We start from the raw sequence: 18,023 nt of genomic DNA on the forward strand, positions 1-18,023 counted from the left end.
CCAAATATTCTCGAATACTGTATGTTGAAAGGGCCCGCGTGCGTCGTAATCCCGCTAACCCTACTGGTTTGGTATATACACTCTATCTACCTCGATCGTCATCGAGTAGACGGTCTAACACAGTGTCTAGAACAGTCCGTCAATCTCCCCAGTCTCCACGTCAATATCCACGTTCAAGTAGCCCGGCGCGGTCGGCAGACCAGGAATCGTCTGGATATCCGCAGCCAGTGCGTACCTAGAGTTAGATATGTTAGCGCAATTCACGCGAGAAGAATGACAGTAATCGCCAGTGACACTTACAGATAGCCACCGCCCACCGCCAGGCGCACATCGCGGATGGGCACCGTGAACCCGGTGGGCGCACCCTTCAGCGCCGGGTCATGACTGAGCGAGTACTGCGTCTTGGCGATACAGATCGGCAGGTTGGCGAAGCCTTGCTTCGTGTAGGTGTCGACCTTCTTCTGCGCCAGCTCGCTGAACTCCACCTTGTCCGCACCGTACATCGCCGTGCCGATGCGCTCGATGCGCTCCTGGATACTGCCGTTCAGGTCGTACAGCAGCTTCAAGTCCTTCGGCTTGGAGCTTGCCGCCAGGACGCCCTTGGCCAGATCGACTGCGCCGGCTCCACCTTCGGCCCAGTGGTTAGCAGGGATCGCGTCCTCCGCGCCAGCAGCGATAGCCTCCTCGCGGATGACGTTGATCTCGGCTTCGGTGTCCGTCTCGAACTTGTTGATCGCAACGACGACAGGCACGCCGTACTGCTTGGCGTTGGCAATGTGCTTGCGCAGGTTGATGCAGCCTGCACGGAGAATGTCCACATTCTCGGTACGATAGATCTCATGCAGGGCGCCGCCCGGGGTGATCTCGGGGCCACCACCGTGCACCTTCAGCGCACGGACCGTAGCCACGATGACAACAGTGTCGGGCGACAGACCCGACGATCGGCACTTGATGTTGAAGAATCGCTCGCCGCCCATGGTGAAGTCGAACCCAGCCTCCGTCACCACGAATCCGGTCTTGCCGTCATGGTCCTCGTCGGGCTCAGTACCGGCCAGCTTGAGAGCCAGCTTGTCGGCAATGACCGAGCTAGCACCGATACTAATGTTGGCGAAGGGACCCGCATGCACCATGACGGGGGTGCCCTCCAGACTCTGCATCAGGTTGGGCTTGATGGCGTCCTTCATTAGGGCAGCCAGGGCACCACCAGCACCAATGTCGTCGCAGGTCACGGGGTCGCCGTTCTTCGAGGTAGCGACCACCATTCGGCCGAGACGCTCGCGCATATCCTCCAGGCTGTTGCTCAGAGCCAGGATGGCCATACACTCACTGGCAACGGAGATATCGAAGCCAGTCTCGCGGGACAGACCCTTCTCGGTGGGCGCCTGACCAACGGTAATGCCACGTAGGTGACGGTCGTTCACATCGAGAACACGGCGCCAGGTGATGGTCTCAGGGTCGATATCAAGACGAGCGAAACGGCGGATCTCCTCCTCAGTAAGCTCATCGGGGTTGGTCTTCTCAATGCCAAGCTTCTTCAGGCGGCGGTACATGATCGGCTGGAACTCGCGCTTGCCCTTCTTGGCGGGGACCAGGCGCTTGTAGAGTGCGCCATCCTTCTGAGTAGACTCGTGGAACATACGGGTCTCAATGGCCGCAGCGAGCAGGTTGTTAGCGGCGGTGATGGCGTGAATGTCACCAGTCAAGTGCAGGTTGAACTCGTCCATAGGGATAACCTGACTGTAACCACCACCGGCAGCACCGCCCTTGATACCGAACGTGGGACCCTGGCTGGGCTGGCGAACGTTGGCAAAGGTGATGCGGTTCAGATGAGCACCCAGCGCTTGGGTGAGGCCCAGAGTAGTAGTGGACTTGCCCTCACCAAGAGGAGTAGGAGTAATGCCGCAGACCAGGATGTAGCGTCCATTGCGGCGGTGGGCCAGACGGTCCAGAACGCTCAGGCTAATCTTCGCCTTGGTGTGGCCGTAAGGCTCCAGCTCGTGGGGAGCGACGCCAACCTCAGATGCAACTTGGGTAATAGGCTTGGGGTATTGGGCACGGGAGATCGCAATGTCGGAGGGCACGGGAGTCTCCCGGCGGATGGGCAGAGGGGTAATGTGACGGTCCTTCTGCTTCTCAAAGTAAGACTTGGCAGAGTGCACCACATTCTTCAAGAGCATGGCCACGGTCATGGGGCCAACACCACCGGGAACCGGGGTGATCTGGGAAGCGACCTGGAACGCAGACTCGAAATCCACATCGCCAACAAGGCGCTGGCCCGACTTCTTGGTAGCATCAGGCTTGTAGTTAATGCCGACATCAATGACCACAGCACCGGGCTTCAGCCAGTCGCCGGTGACCAGCTCGGTCTTGCCAATGGCAGCGACAACGATGTCGGCGTTCTTGACAACACGGGCCAGATTGGGGGTCTTGGAGTGGCAGACAGTGACAGTAGCGTCGGCGTTCTTCAACAAGTAGCTGACGGGGCTACCAACAATGTCGCTACGGCCCAGAACAACAGCCTCCTTGCCGGCGGGGTCAACGCCACTAGCCTTGAGAAGCTCCATCACGGCCAGAGGGGTGCAGGGAGTGAATAGCGGACGGCCGCCACGCTTGGCGAGCTCGCCAATGTTGATTGCGCCAAATCCATCGACATCCTTCTCATCGGCGACGGCGGAGGTGATGGTGTGCTCCGACATGTGGGCGGGGAGGGGCAATTGCACCAAGATACCGTGAACAGTGGGGTCATTGTTGGCCTTGGTGATCTCCTGCAGGAGCTCAGATTCGGTGACGGTCTCGGGGACATTGATAAGGGTGCAGATGATGTTGGCCTAAAAGCAATGCGGGGTCAGTAAGCACGACACGAAAGCGGGTGAAAAGGATCAAAGTACCTCTTCAGCGGCCTTCAGCTTCATGCGCACATAGGTGCCTGGTAGATAGTGTTAGTTGAACTTCTTTATAGGCACCAGTAAATTTATTCTGGTTCGGTTTCATGGAAACTAACTGGAATCGGACCGGCTTCCAACTGTTTGATATCAATTCCGTCAGTGTCATGTCGCTCCCATCGAATTGCTTCACGAGAACGCTTACCCTGGAAGATGACCAAATTCGGCTTGAATCTGGGGTTGGTGACCTGAGCGTGTTCGATCTCGGCCTTCAAGCCTGCGCGAATGCTCTTGGCGATCGCCGTACCGTCAATCTTGGTGGCCATGACTGCGGAGCTGCAGAACGTGCGATGGGAAGAGGCGGCCGGGGGATTTAAAAAAGCTGCCAGCGGAGACCGACCAGACGAGGATACAGCAATTCCGCGGACCCCTCGTGCGGAGGAAACGATGAAGGGAAAAAAGGACGGAGAGAGGGTGCGGAGACGAAAATTGACCGCGCGCGCCTGGAGGGAAAAGCGACAGCGGGGTTTGGCGGGGAAGAGCATGAATATTATTGCTTCTTTAGGGGCGACAACCCTCGGAGTTGCTTCTGCGGTTCGGGATCACAAGGAACGCCGTCTGGACTTCATCAACTAGCAAGGAATTGTTCGGGAAAGCTTCACGAGTTCACGAAAACTTCCTCAATCACCCCCTCACACACTGTAGCTCCTGCATTCCTTCTTCGCGCGTCTCCTTTAGTTCTCGGTCGAGTCGTCCTGGGCTGCCCGTTTGAGGGGAGGCCGTGATCCATCGTGGCCTAAGGCAGAAATCCCGTGGACGGGCCTTGATGAGTCATTGCCCGGATTCCGGATTAGCTCTTAATCCGATGAGCACTTAGGGTTAGGGCTGATGAGCGGGATCACGTGTAGATATCGGACAATAGGTTTCTCCGTCGGAGAAAGTCGATACGGCCAAGTCTTGGCGTTGAGGGCCCAGTGTGCGATGAAATTCACCAGTCAAAGAAAGTCGAGGTTGACGAGATTGACCCCCCCTCCGCTATACCCGCCCTCCCCTCCTCAACCCCCGATCGCCTCGAATTTTTCCCCGATTTCCGGTGGAATACTCTCGTCGCACCCACCAAGATGCGGCCTATTTTGCTGTCGGGCCATGTGCGTTGCATTTCTCGTTCTTGAAGGTCCTGGATCCGCCGAGCGAATGCTAACCTCTCCGTCTGTTATAGGAACGGTCCCTGACCCAGATTCGTTTCAACGGCGATGGCGATCTCCTGTTCTCCGTCTCGAAAGATAAGATTGTTTGCGCGTGGTGGTCCGCCAACGGCGAGCGTCTCGGAACATACAACGGCCACCAGGGTGCCGTCTGGACTGTCGATGTCAGCCCCAACACCGTCCTCCTCGCAACCGGCTCCGCCGACAACACTGTGCGGCTATGGAACATCAAGACTGGCGAATGTGTGAAGATTTGGGAGTTCCCTACCGCCGTGAAGCGCGTGGCGTTCTCCCCTGATGGAAGCAAGCTGTTGGCCGTGACGGAAAAGCGTATGGGTTTCCTGGGTACCATTGCCGTGATCGATATCAGCTATGGCGAGAACCTCGGGGCTCAGGCGGATGAGCCTAGCCTGCGCATTACCTGTAACGAGAGCAAGGCGACTGTCGCGGGCTGGAGTTTCCTGTCCAAGTACATTATTGCCGGACACGAGGACGGTAGCGTCAGCCAGTACGACCCGAAGGTACGATCGAAACTTCTTGGGCGGTGTCGATGATGTATCTTATTGCGAACGGTTGATACTGACAGCTCTTTTTTAGACTGGTGATCAGCTGGCCAACGTTCAAGTCCACGAGTTCGACATGCAGATCAACGACATCCAATTTTCCCCCGACCGCACCTACTTCATCACCGCCTCCAAGGACAAGTCTGCTAAGGTAGGCACAATGTGTACAGCAACCCATCTTGCCGAACATGATTGACTGATTTGATAACAGCTGCTGTCCGCTCGCGAACTCGCCATCCTCAAGACCTACCCCGCCGATACTCCGCTTAACTCCGCCGCTATTACCCCGAAGAAGGAATACGTGATTCTGGGTGGTGGTCAGGCCGCCATGGATGTCACAACCACCTCCGCTCGCCAGGGTAAATTTGAAGCCCGCTTCTACCACAAGGTCTTCGAAGACGAGATTGGCCGTGTCCGTGGTCACTTCGGTCCCCTCAACACCGTCGACGTTCACCCGGCCGGTACAGCATATGCCTCCGGTGGTGAGGACGGTTACGTTCGTATCCACCACTTCGACAAACCCTACTTCGATTTCATGTATGAGGTCGAGCGGGAGCAGATGCGGAAGTGAGGAATGAAGAGCTACGACCGAAAAATTTAGGTGATTCGAGCCTTGCTTTCTTGTGTATGTGTTTTATGATGCGAAATAGAACTCGGGCCTTCGCGCCTACGAGTTTTTGCATACCGGATGAGATGATGACCTTCCGAGGCACGGTTTCTCATTTCTCTTGATTACATGATCACCCGGAGTTGGTACCCCCGTTTTTTTTATTGTTCTGGATTAATAAAAGATGGCATGCTTTTCATGGCCGCTTTTTCGAGGTATATGTTCCTTGCTGCAGGCATTAGTGGAAACACTCGGGGCTGCCAGCAGACGATTGCATATCACGAATAGACAAAATGAAGCTTTGCAAAACTTTGTGAATTGGGCCGTCGCGTAGATATATTCTACAACGGGAATATTAGACTGCAATATGTCAACGGAGTCCATTACATTAATGTAATGCATCGTTTAAAATGTTGAGTTGCTTGGTCAGTTTCGGTGCTATTATATATTTGGTTCAGAGTTGAGTGCTTTTTCCCAGATGTCATCATATTTGAAATTTTTGTACCACTTTCAAGCTAATGTGAAACGTCCTACAGTGCGAAGATCAAATAGGCAAAATCCTTATATGTAGGTATCACATTTGTACATTTTCATCAAGTTTTCTAAAAGCTATTTTCCGCCGAGGCCGGCGCTCATCCGACCAGCAGAAAAAGAAACCCAAGGAAGAAAAAATCATGAAGGGGGTCGTTCGGGGGACATGACGATCATCAGAAACAGAGAAGAAAGGCAAGAAAAGACAGATGCAGAACTTTATTTTGTCCTGGTCTCATCCCCAGAAAATAAAAGCCGCGGGCTCACCCCCGATCCGAGTTTATTTCTTCTTGGGGAACTTTTCTTTACCGATGTCAGACCCACGGAGCTTGACGTTGAGCACACGCTCCATGGCACTGAGTACCTTCTGGTCGGGCGTGGCGGTGCCGCGTTCGAAGTCTTGCACAACGGTCATGGTGGTGTTGCATTTGGTGGCGAGCTCCTTCTGGGTCATCTTGTAGCCCTCCTCGGTACGGCGCCTCTTGATAGCGTCAGCAACAGCGAGACCAACGGTCTTGGGCTTGATGATGTCGTCGCTGCGGTCGACCTTGGTGAGGTGCTGGCCGTCGGGGGCACCGGCCTTAGCGGCCTGTGTGGGGGTTGCGTTAGTCTCACGTATACCTCCAAACGTCTCCATTGACCCTCCCTGGCTCTATAACGAGAGGCGGGATTGCCAGAGGGTGCGACTTACGATATTGCCGGTGGTGTACTTCTTCTCGGAACCGAGGACTGCACCGGAGCGCTGAGCGGCGTTCAAAGCGCTCTTGCCCTTGATGGTGGTCTCGCGCGGCGCAGCACCGCCGCGGGTCTTGCTGCCAATCTTGGTGACGGTGTCCCAGTCGCTCATTTTGTCGGTGTTATGATGTGTGTGGAGGTAGAGAGGTGGTGGTGTGCGTTGGAGGAGGTGGGGGTATGACGATGCTCGCGTGTGAGGAAGCAATTTATACCAAAACCACAGAAGCTTCTCGAGGGAGGGGAGTCATGTGCTAGACCCGATCGGGTTTAGCGTGTATTGGACCATAGACCAAATCTCATCGATTTCCGCCATAACTCCGTCTATACAAAGTCCGGATTACTTTCTATGTTTGAGTGTTCTCTTTCAAATTGTTCACGGGTCGTGAGAGAAAAAGTGTTGGGTATGATTCACTTTGACTGATCGTCAAAGGGAGCCGATTAGTGTCATTCCACTACCCTCCTACTTCGCCACACTTCTACACCGAATATGTATCATCCGATTTCCAGCAGGTCTTATTCCTTGGAGTTAGCTTCAAAATGAAATGATATAAGATTCGAATTTCACTTTCAAAGTGAATTCTCCTCAGCAACGATGACGGCGACTGATGTTTTACAATGCGATATTATATCACGACCCACTTGATGTCATACTGCTGGGGCCATGTTGGCGTTCTCTACGATCACTCCACACCGCACGCGAGCCTACAGTCGCAGAGGCAATTCACCTGTGAGACACCAGTGTCAACATGTACATGAGATGACTCATCCACTACTCTCTGGGGTATAGAGGTCAAGGTCAGATCCTGAGTGCACCGATTCTTCCTATTTGGGTCCCCGACCGCCCCCACCACGAGGCTGAGTCTCGGCGCGCATGCGTCGCGAAGCAACAAGGATTTTTAATGAGAAAAATTTCAACTAGACGTGTACCTTCATAATTTACATACATTGACTGCTAAGATATGGAATCTGACAAGACATGGAATTGAAGTTTCTACAACCCCAAGCTAGGGATGTCCTCATACCGAGAGATGCGAACACGAACTCTCTGTGATAAGTCAACTGGAGCAGGTACGAAGGCGTCCGGTGGTCTTGTATAGTGAAAAGTTGAAGTACATAAAGAGCTCTGCCAGAGTAAGATGTATCTCTGTGTATGCCAGGCTGTGATAGAGAAATTAGCTTAGGTCGTTGAGGCTGATTTAATTTGCCACCTACTGGCACCCAAACAACTACGCGAGCCTCTTTCAAATATGAAAGATCGGAACCTTCGAAGGTCCTCTTTGGATTTAAGCCATCTCTAAGTTTGGAATGCGAACGGATCGGGAAAGATGTTCGGATCAGTTAGAACGAAATACATGGTCTCGCTGACGGGAGACTAATAAAGCCAGACAATATCGGATCAAAAACTTTTGAATAATGTTGGGAATCCAGCGCCCATACTTGCTGCGCTTCTTGTGCTCCGGGCATGGGTAAATACAGACACCTCAACGCTAATCATACATTGACAGACATGGATTGTGTTTGCATCAGGAACATAAGCAATTGTGGCGGGACGACACTCGGGGGACGTCGATAAAAGAGCTGCCAAACGCTCTGTGCTGAGCCACTTGCGCCAGCATACCAATGGGGATCCATGAAGAAGCATTTATCCATCTTCATCCATCCAACATTCTCATCGGCATGACCTCCAATGGGCTCCCATAGTCCCTCAGTCTGACATTCCTCAGTCTGACATCCCTCAGTCTGACATCCCTCAACTTCCCTTGATCTGCTTGGAACCAGGAAATTGCCCGTCTCGGATGTCCAATAGCCGTCGATGAAGTTGGCATAGCCTTCGCCTGATCCCTTCTCCGCAGATTGCCCCACGTCCCATAAACAATTGCGGAGGGCCTGATCGTCGATCTCAAAAAAGTACCGGTACCGAGGAACTGGTTCAGAATGGTGTATAAGATCCTTGTCGGCATCCGGATTCTCGGCCTGAAAGCTGTCCGTCACCCACTGCTGGAAGTGGGCTCGTAGCTGATCTTTTGACGCTCCGTTAAGTTTCTCTTTGTCTTCGATGAAGGTGATTTTGAGTGTGTCAGAGAGAATATCTCTCATTTTTACCCTGGTTTCCATGTTGACGATGTTGCGCACTGAAGTATTGACCAATCCTTTGAAATGGTCCCATGCTTCATCGTCTTCGTATGTGGTTCGGTAGAACACCCAACCCCATGTGATTAGGGTTCGCTCATACATCTCCCGGCCAATGAGGACTGTCGACGGCCACTCATGGCCCTCGTTTCGAGCAGCCGTGGAGACCTGGAATCCTCGTCGTGGTGTCCTGGGCAGCGAAAAGTTGGGGTGTCGCAATTTGCCTTGAAACGCGACCACAGATGCGCTGGAATAGGCAGCAACCAATGGCCGGGTGGATAGGAGGCGCCCTAGTGGGGGCAAGAACATGGCTGTTTTAATAATCATTTTCTATATGATGAGGAACTTTTCTGTGGTTGGGAGCAAGTCGATGAAAAATCTCGGTAGGAGATGCCTCGGAGCTCCCAGGCGGCGGCTGCTGGGGGCTAAATTGGGATTAGTGAACTTCTAGTGGTAGACCGAAATGCCGAATAGCAGATTCAAGGTGCATGTTGATTGATTCCGCAAGCTTTAAAGATATTTGATAAGTGGACAACTGCTCTTGCACCGGTTCTCAGTCAAGTGTGGTCGATCGCCAAGACATCGTCGATCAACAATCTACCCGAGAGGTCGCAAGTTGCAAGTCGAGCTTGCCTCTGCAAGATTCAACTTAAGCATTTACTGGACATGAAATGCCTCCAATCATCCTTCTCCACACAACCGGACAAGTCGGCCAAGTGATGAAAGAGGTTGCGTCAATCGGAGGTAGTGTAAGCCCGATGACACTGTGCGAAGAGGCATGCGCAAAGCACAGAGGGAAGGTCGCGAGGGAAAAAAATTGACTAATCACAAAGTGTCTTCCGGAGAAGACTTTCAGAGATTAAACTGAAAAGAACAGATACTACACTTGATCTAAGCCAAAAGGCAAAGAGAGCTGGAGAGGAGAGAAAGAAGGGAGAAGTTGGGAAGCTGGCGGTATTTATAGTGAATGGCGGGACCCAGGCGCACGCGTTCTTACCTGCACAGTGACATGACACTCCGTATCCCTTTCTACACGTGACCATATTCTTCTGGAACGAGAGACTGCAATTTAGCCCGAAAATTGTATAATTGGCAGCTCGCAAACAGCGCCCGCGATGCTGTTCCCATCTTGATTTCTCATCGATGTGATCTCGATATGCGTGGGGTGCTAAATCCGGGCCCGGCGACCCTGGGCAACCCGGCACGGGCCGTATTTACGATCCGCAGTTAGCTCATGCCTGGCGAAGCTGCCAATCATGAGGCATGAGTTATGTCCTAGGTCCGATGAATGACTGTTGCTGCCATACCTGGCATTCTTCCAGTGGAAATGCGATGCCTTGGGTAAGTCCGTGAAGGAGTCGGGGAATTTGCTTCGTGGGGCAACGGATCAGCTGTGTACCCCGAGCTTCCCCTTTGGGCGTCCAACAGCTATCTCCGAAAGTATACAAACCAACGAGCAAAACCTATAAGAGCGACTATTGCCAGCTTCAAAAGTCAATCTATTCAATCAGCAACAAGCAGAGTCTATATGATCATTTCTCGATTCTTCAAACCAACTCCTCTACCCTCAATTCGAACTATCTCGCGATCCATCATGTCAAACCGTCCACACGCTCCTCCTGCCCACGTCATTGGCCAAGTAAGACACTATTCTATAAGATTTGTCATATATTTATCTTCTAACGAAATTCAGGATGGTCGAGAGACCGACCTCCTTCACTGGATGTACGCTCGCTCTGACATTAAGCAACTTCGAGGAAATCCGCAGAAAGTCATCGCAGCCATTGATGAATATCACACCAAGCATAACCAGCTCATGAACATCGGCGCAGTCAAAGGAGCAGCTATCAGTGATCTCATTGCTCAGAGAAAGCCCTCTATCATGTTCGAGCTCGGCGGATACGTGGGTTACTCGGCTGTTCTCTTTGGAAATAGTCTCAAGGCGCACGGAGGAAGATTCGTGAGCATTGAGAAAAACCCAGAGATGGCCGCAGTGGCCAATCAGCTGGTTGATCTCGCTGGTCTGCGTGAAAATGTGCGAATTCTTGTTGGCTCTAGTAACGAGGTGTTGGAGGAGCTTGTTCGTGAGAAGAAGGAGCTCAAGGAAGTGGAAATGATGTTTATCGATCACTGGCAGAGACTGTATCTGCCCGACCTGTGGCTTCTCGAGGAACTTGGTGTCCTGGTTCCGGGAAAGACCATGCTGATTGCCGATAATGTCATTATGCCTGGTGCTCCGGACTATCTCCAGTGGGTCAAGGCTTCGCCGGAAGAGAAGAAGAAGCTTCTCAGCAAGCTCAATGTTGGATCTCATCATCCCAACCCGGATCTTGTCTTTGAAACCGTTGTTCCTGAATACGATACGGATTTTGGAAAGGTATGCTACCCTTACGAAAAGACTTTGAGCTATAAGCGCTAACACGTTTTTCTAGGACGGTCTGGCAATCACCAAAGTTTTGTGAAGAATTTTAGGAAATTGTCATTCAGCGGGCAGTATTGGTCTCAATATTGATTTATTCGACGTCTCCTTTTTCTTCTTCTTCTACTACTTCTTTTGTATTTTTTCATAATAGCTCCGTCAATGTCTATTGTATTGCATGACTTGAATCTCTTTTCCATAGGTGTATAACCCCTAATCTTAGAAGCATTCCTTTATATGGTTACAGACTTCAATTTCTAACTTGAAAATAAAGTTCATAAATGCAAAAAGAATACGAATCAGAATAAAACTGATCGAGCAGTAACACGAATGCCGAGAGTGAGTCCGTGATATGCCCTGTTTCTAAATTGAGGACGAACGTGTGGAATTGCGGTGTTATCCACCCGCCTTCCCCCAAGCTGCCCGGCGGCTTGGCTGTTTCGTCTGCCTGGCGCAGCACCAACTTCCGGCAACTCCCTGCCTGACGCTAACTCCCATCCCCATCGCTTCAGTCTCTCCTTTTCAACCCAGGCTGCCTTCCAGGCATTCACCACAGCTCTCCCCGCCATGGCGAGCGATTTCCCCTCTGCCATGACCGCCCGGTCGCTCCGCATGGTCCGCACCGTATGTCCCCACACCGACGTTGAAGACCGTGGACATTGACTGACGCGCAACTCTCAGGAGCTGGAATTTTTGGCCGATGCCTCCGTCATCACCCGTAAACAACTGTCTTCGATCCTCGATGAACTCCCCTCCGAGTCCCAGGCCCGCGATGCGATCGCCCACACGCACCAGCCGTCGTACCAGCCGTCGCCCGTCACTGCTCGCGCGCATCAGCCCTCACCTGCACCGGCCCCAGTGCCTTCGCCCCTGCCAGAGCCGGTGCAGACACAGCCGGTGCAGACACAACCCCCTCCGATGCCGTACTCACCTCCTTCCACGGCAATGTCCAGTGTCTCGCTGAACGAGAAAGCTCCGCTGCACAATCAATATGTTGCGCCGCCCCCTCAGCCCCCGCCCGCCTATCCCCAGGTCCCGCCCATCCTATCGCTCGCCTCCGCGATGTACGCATACACACCGACCGACCCTGGTGACCTGGCATTGCAGCCGAATGATCGGATCCAGGTTATTGAGCACATGAACGAAGACTGTATGATCCCCAGGTTTGGACGTTTCAGGGACAACACTGACAAGTATATACAGGGTGGCGCGGTCGCAACGAGCGCACCGGCATGGAGGGTATCTTCCCTCGTAGCTACGTGAATGTTATCAACGAAAAGGGAGCGGTTCAATCGCCCCCGCCTCCTACCAACTATGGAAACATGCCCCTGGAGGTTAGCCAGAGCGGATCAGGCGACCCTGCTTCCAACGACCCGGAGAAGAAGAACAAGTTCGAGCAGGGTGGAAAGAAATTCGGCAAGAAGCTGGGCAATGCCGGTGAGTTCTTCAAGATCATCTGATCTCTACCAGAACCTCTCTAACTATTGACAGCCATCTTCGGTGCCGGTGCTACGGTAGGATCAAACATCGTCAACAGCATCTTCTAATCTAGGCCGGAACCAATGCCCAAAAGCCGACTACTTGGTTGTCCTGCCTTCATAATCGATATCCTCCTACATCATTCATTCGACGGCGTTTGGCTTGATTTTGCTCTAGAGAGAACAAGTGAATCTGCGACTGAATTCCTATCGTATTATATCGGTTGCTTTTCTGAAATTCACGAAGCGCCCTTGGTTTTTGATCTGGGGTAGTGAGATAGTCAGAAGTTTAGCGCTAAGCTTAATGGAATTCAGCCATGTCTACACACCCTGTTACTTCATTTTCCCAGGCTTAAAAGCACCTTAGTAAAATAGTGTGGCTGTTAGTACAGAGGCCTCCGAAGCACAAGCTATCGGGTAGGAAACGTGAACTTCTTAGACAAATAAGCATCTGGACCACCTCAAGCCGCTCTCCTCTGCACGACACCTCGACATGACGCGGACGATGAACTCTTCAACTTCACACCACCTCTAAGTTGAGGGGAATCGAGAAATTATTGCTGTCAGGTGGGCACGATCGTGTCGTCCCCTCCAAAGTCCAAGCGCTCATGCCGATGCTGCCTGCCAAGCCTCCACAAGCAACCGAGGAATTCCAAATGCCAGCGTCTTCTAGTCATTTGCGTCACCAGGTTATTTGCGAGCGAAGCAAACACCCCAGATAAAACGAAAACAAGCCACCGATGAAACCAAGAAGTCACCAGCCGAGACACCACATCGAGACCAACGATGCCGTGCCCCTCCTCCACACAAGCCGCACTTAGCGCAACGAAAACGATGGATGATTCAGGCAGACAGCGCCTAATCGCATGCAGTCAGTACCTTAGCGGTTTCAAGATCGGAGGAGACTTGAACCGACCTGTTGTTGTGATTAGCCACGATTTGGGGCCGGCGCTTCACAGGCCAAATGCCCCACCCAGAGCCTCTTAGTGCAAACTGAATGGGCGGATGAGCGCAAGGAGCGCCGCTCTTAAGAATAACCCATATGACTCTTTTGCTAAGATCCTCATATCAGTGCCGTACTATATTTGTGTTCATGCTGTTATGATTTATGACCGCTATGAGCCCTATTTGGTTGACGATTTTGTTCCTTGTTCCGTTTGTTCGTGCCGGTGATGACTGGGAAGACTTTACGAATAACCTTGCGACTGACTTGGTGAGTTTCAGCATCGTGATTCCCTCTCAGACAGCTGTGGTGTGAATTTATGCTTTCAGTTGACCATGCCTAACCTGCGTCACTATTCGCAGGCCCCCTTGATTGTCCTCTTCGGAGAGAGGCTTACCAAACAATTCCTCTCCGAGTCAATCCATATCGTGGATAATCTGATATTTGCCTTGTCACCCCTCGGTGTTCTTACTACCGTCGTATCTCTCATTCGGGTCCGGGGAAGCTCATCCCTGAAGGCTTTCGTTGGACGAGCTCAAGAAGGTCCCGCCGAAGCCGAGAGCGAGCTGTTACCATGCGTGTCTCAATCTACGGCAGAGCTCTTCAACGATGGAGGAATTTCCAGGGTATTTGGTCGGCCGAAGATCATTGAGATAATTGCATGGGAGGATGAAGACCCCAAGACCTTTGAAAAGTCCATGAAAATTGGAACTCTTCGTGATGCGATTCGAGAAGGTGCTTGGCGAGGCGACGGCTTGGGCCCCGACCCCAATCATTTTCCCGAGCTCGACATTCCGAACCTGTCTTTGAACAAAGGCATCAAAGCCAAGGGCCAGTTTTGGTTCTATTGCGCTGCTATGCTTGGTATTGTGATGCAAATAGGTAGGCCTAATGAGTCGCAGATGCAAGTCAACGGAGCACCGAATTGACCTCAAGTTCTCAGGTGTCATGGCATATTCTGCGATCACAGTTTTTGTTTTCCCGAGTGATTTCAAAAAGAATGACAAGGCCGTGCCCGGCTACGCTTTCCCCTTCTATATTACCGGAACGACCTTGCTGTTCACAGGGATGCTTTCCTCCGCCATCATCATCCGACACTCTTCAGTGTTATACAAATTCGAGCGAAACAAGCCAGGAAAGACCTACTGGCTACAGCCTGGAAACCAACACGTTGGCGACCAAGTGTTTGGCGCGTTTATGACATCGAGCAAGCGGCCCGTTTACCTCAAATCTATTCGAGCTCCCAAATACCTGGATCATGAAAATTTGAAACATGGAAAGTTGTATATGATTTTGGGAGCTACTATCGTCGGCTTCGTGATTCAGTTCGTCGGTCTCAGGGGTCTCCATGCCTCAGTCATCTTGGCCCAACTGGGTTCCACCTTGGCCATGTCCATTCTGCGAACCTGCCTTCGAACCGAGCGAATGGCGCCCGGAGAAAATCTCATCGAAAAGCAATCGCAACAGCTCAAAGTTGATAGGAAGCAAGAGCTGGATCGCTTTGCCCTGTTTTTGCACGACATTCGGTCGCTGCAAACTGTCTTTGTCAGGTCGCCAGGATTATCCCAAACCAGCTCCTCGTCCACCTTTACCGTTGGAGTGGAGCCTTCAATGGCTGCAAAGGTAATCCAGACAAGACTAACCCTTGCCGAAATTACCTCCAGAGACTCAAGATGTGGAGTTCATGTTGCTTGGGATGATATGCCCGTACGGAATACTGCACGGAGTCTGGCCGAAACAATTGGCACAACTATGGATCTTCTTTCAAGTTGGGGGGTTGGTCTCGGAGACCACTTCAGGTTTCAGATTGTCGTCGAATGCTTCTCTTCCAATCCGCAATCTCAAATTTCTCCTTCTGACCATGAAGCCTATACTTTTCATGTCCTCAGAAAAGGTGACGTTTTAAAGTGGACGGTGAATCCCAATGAGCTGGAGGCAGTTATTGGGCTATCAACATATTCATTATACCAGTCTGACCCCTGTTGGAGTGAGGAAAAGCTCCATCGGATCGTTGGACTCGGTGACTCGGAGGCCGGACAACTGGAGACATACCTTTATTTTCACAAATGGGTTTTTCGGCAAACGGAAGCTAAACTCGTTCCCGGCCAACAGTTCCCTCCGAGGCTTTTTGGATTTTGCCGCCGCATGTCCGATAATACCAGCATCTCGAACTATTCCAGCATGTCTGCCTTCTCAAGCTCTAATCAGCCCGGGGAAGATACCTTGGTGGTGAACACCATGAATACGTTGGAGACCATGGTGGCACAAGATATTTACATTCAATTCTTTCGATCTGCGTGTGCACATCTCGGTGCCCAAACGGACGATTCAGAGATTTGCAGCGGGATTCAAAGTTCGTTTTTGATCAAGAATGATCGGATCAATGAGCTGGTGGCGTGTTTTGAAACAAGCGGACTGGGCTCCTGGGAGGACGCCCTCCTGTGCACGATTCCCACGCTTAGGGAATTGGAGATACTCCCTCGCCTATCTGCCGAATCCCCCAAGGTGAGAGAAAAGGTCAAAACCCTGATTGAGCGAGGTAGTTGGAACAAGATCTTCAGCCTCCTCGAATGGATTTGTGAGCGGTCGGAAGGAGTTGAATTTGAGCACTCTGTCTACGAGCTCGGAAATATCTGTTGTCGAGCACTGCTAGGGCCGAGCCTTTCTGATCGGGCTGCTGGTGTTGATAGAATCAAACATCTCTTCCAAGGCGATCTACGACACCAATTCCTTAGCCAACGGCAAATCTCGACACCAAAAAGCTGGACAGGGTCGCAGCGGGACCGTGATTGGTGGCAAAAATTCCTGAAGCAGCTTGGATGGATTGCGTGGCATCAAGCAGTCAATCAACAGAAATGGCAGAACATGGACTGGGCCCTATCGGCGTTGCAAAGACTTGGGGCGTCCGAGAGCCTGGGTACCGCTGCCGAGTTTGGTCAAGATGCAAAATATCCGATAGAGGCTGTCAAAGCCGTTCAAGACTGGCTCACAGTGGATGATTTGGACTTCACTCATGACATCGATGGCAAAGAAGACGAGCAAGGGTTTGGATGGGCATTACAAGAGGGGTTCAATGCGATAGCGTACATGTTATTGGTCAGATGGGCGGAGGTAGGCACCAGATACCAGGAACCTCTATTCTTTCAGCGGGCATTCACCACGGCTGCAAAACACTCATGTGATTGGGGCATATCGGTCCTTAAGCAGCATGGCGCCGATATCGAAGCAACGAATCCGAATAAGATCTCGGCGCTACTTTATGCCATCCACGAGGAAGATCTAGGAGCCACCAAATTGCTTCTTAGAAACGGGGCAAATGCAAATGGAAACGACAAAGCGCCGGATGTCAAACCACTGCTCCTGTCTGCCCATCGAGGATTGACCGATTTCGTGGAGTTGCTTCTACTCCAGGGTGCTGATATTGAAGCCAGAGATTCCATCGGGATGACTGCATTGCATTGGGCCTGTCGTGAAAATCAGATCGACACGGCTCGCTTCATTCTTTCTCGAAATGTAGATGTCAATCTGTGGGGGGCCCAATACGTTACGCCGTTGATTTGCGCGGTTAAAGGTGGTCATTTTCAGATGATGAAGGTGCTGATGGAACACGGGGCCAATGTCAATGCCCAGGACGATAGCGGCATGTCGGCTCTAATGCACGCAGCCTCTGAGTCCCTTGAAGATATCATGCATTTGTTGCTGGCAAATGGGGCCGATCTTCATGCTCAAGATTGCAACGACTTAACAGCCTTGGACTGGGCGAGGAACTGTAAGCGCCCGGCGGCAGCCGGCATTCTGGAGATGGCACTTTCCAAAAAGACATAGCCTGCGTCTTCAAATCGGATTAACTACCCTCTCTTTCAACAAAACATGCTGCCAATCAATTCAGAATATTGGTACTGGGATATAGATTGTTTCTTTGCAAGTTCCCTGGTTTCGTCGTTCTGACCTGGCTCTGTCGGTTGCTTGGGGCTTCTGAGATACAATTCCGACAACGCCGGCTATTCCATCGCTATATTGCAAGCATCTTAATTCTAGACGAGTGTGAAACGCACTCAGCACGCGGGAAAGGGAAGGTTTCTTGGGAGATCTTGGCCGGTCATGGGCGCTAACGCGGGTTGCCAATCACACCAGGCGCTCCACTGTGGTGGGGATGGCCATGAGCCCATCAGGTTACGCAGGCGTACCGTTTACGCGCCGGCTGGGATGCTCCTGCAGTAGTCGAGTGTGATACCAGAGCACCTGATTGACTGCTGCCAATACGAGCCCTCATCATGCTGGCTAATAATAGTCTCCAAGTTCCCCCGTGCGGAGTCAACACTTGCAGCTACTGCTTTTCACAAAAAGCCACCATCGTCCGCAACTTTCGCTCTTTCTGATTTTCTTCCTCCGCGCATTGCCTCTAGTTCATCGCAAGTGCTACTAGACTCTGGTCTCGTTCCTACCTTTGTCGAACGGCGCGGGCCATCCATCGAACCATAGCCGTCTGTGTTCCGCTCCCCGCAATTGCCGAGACATCGTGAGTCCTGC

General features: G+C 52.0%; 7 protein-coding genes across 7 annotated transcripts; 4 read left to right on the forward strand and 3 right to left on the reverse strand.

Annotated features, from left to right (window-relative positions):
- Positions 1 to 126: 126 nt before the first annotated feature.
- Positions 127 to 3,427, reverse strand: N7532_001842 (C-1-tetrahydrofolate synthase; the record flags this gene model as incomplete). The annotated part of the gene is made up of 5 exons (XM_056614336.1): positions 127 to 235; positions 301 to 2,828; positions 2,889 to 2,926; positions 3,002 to 3,022; positions 3,088 to 3,427. 5 exons carry the CDS (start codon positions 3,425 to 3,427, stop codon positions 127 to 129), a joined length of 3,036 nt encoding a protein of 1,011 aa, XP_056479377.1.
- A 576-nt stretch (positions 3,428 to 4,003) lies between these two features.
- On the forward strand, positions 4,004 to 5,221 carry tif34 (translation initiation factor eIF3 subunit i; the record flags this gene model as incomplete). The annotated part of the gene is made up of 4 exons (XM_056614337.1): positions 4,004 to 4,030; positions 4,102 to 4,608; positions 4,685 to 4,801; positions 4,862 to 5,221. The coding sequence occupies 4 exons, from the start codon at positions 4,004 to 4,006 to the stop codon at positions 5,219 to 5,221; spliced, it is 1,011 nt and encodes a 336-aa protein (XP_056479378.1).
- Positions 5,222 to 6,068: 847 nt separating this feature from the next.
- Positions 6,069 to 6,635, reverse strand: mbf1 (multiprotein-bridging factor 1; the record flags this gene model as incomplete). The annotated part of the gene is made up of 2 exons (XM_056614338.1): positions 6,069 to 6,377; positions 6,480 to 6,635. 2 exons carry the CDS (start codon positions 6,633 to 6,635, stop codon positions 6,069 to 6,071), a joined length of 465 nt encoding a protein of 154 aa, XP_056479379.1.
- A 1,379-nt stretch (positions 6,636 to 8,014) lies between these two features.
- N7532_001845 (uncharacterized protein) lies at positions 8,015 to 8,962 on the reverse strand (the record flags this gene model as incomplete). The annotated part of the gene is made up of 1 exon (XM_056614339.1): positions 8,015 to 8,962. The coding sequence occupies one exon, from the start codon at positions 8,960 to 8,962 to the stop codon at positions 8,015 to 8,017; it is 948 nt and encodes a 315-aa protein (XP_056479380.1).
- Positions 8,963 to 10,247: 1,285 nt separating this feature from the next.
- Positions 10,248 to 11,115, forward strand: N7532_001846 (O-methyltransferase; the record flags this gene model as incomplete). The annotated part of the gene is made up of 3 exons (XM_056614340.1): positions 10,248 to 10,292; positions 10,347 to 11,030; positions 11,086 to 11,115. 3 exons carry the CDS (start codon positions 10,248 to 10,250, stop codon positions 11,113 to 11,115), a joined length of 759 nt encoding a protein of 252 aa, XP_056479381.1.
- A 524-nt stretch (positions 11,116 to 11,639) lies between these two features.
- N7532_001847 (SH3 domain-containing protein) lies at positions 11,640 to 12,619 on the forward strand (the record flags this gene model as incomplete). The annotated part of the gene is made up of 4 exons (XM_056614341.1): positions 11,640 to 11,696; positions 11,754 to 12,222; positions 12,276 to 12,509; positions 12,564 to 12,619. 4 exons carry the CDS (start codon positions 11,640 to 11,642, stop codon positions 12,617 to 12,619), a joined length of 816 nt encoding a protein of 271 aa, XP_056479382.1.
- Positions 12,620 to 13,667: 1,048 nt separating this feature from the next.
- On the forward strand, positions 13,668 to 17,318 carry N7532_001848 (ankyrin repeat domain-containing protein; the record flags this gene model as incomplete). The annotated part of the gene is made up of 3 exons (XM_056614342.1): positions 13,668 to 13,763; positions 13,823 to 14,375; positions 14,437 to 17,318. The coding sequence occupies 3 exons, from the start codon at positions 13,668 to 13,670 to the stop codon at positions 17,316 to 17,318; spliced, it is 3,531 nt and encodes a 1,176-aa protein (XP_056479383.1).
- Between the last annotated feature and the right edge of the window lie 705 nt (positions 17,319 to 18,023).

Source organism: Penicillium argentinense, assembly GCF_028826775.1.
Source record: "Penicillium argentinense strain IBT 30761 chromosome Unknown utg000002l_segment0_segment0, whole genome shotgun sequence".
NCBI lineage: Eukaryota > Fungi > Ascomycota > Eurotiomycetes > Eurotiales > Aspergillaceae > Penicillium > Penicillium argentinense.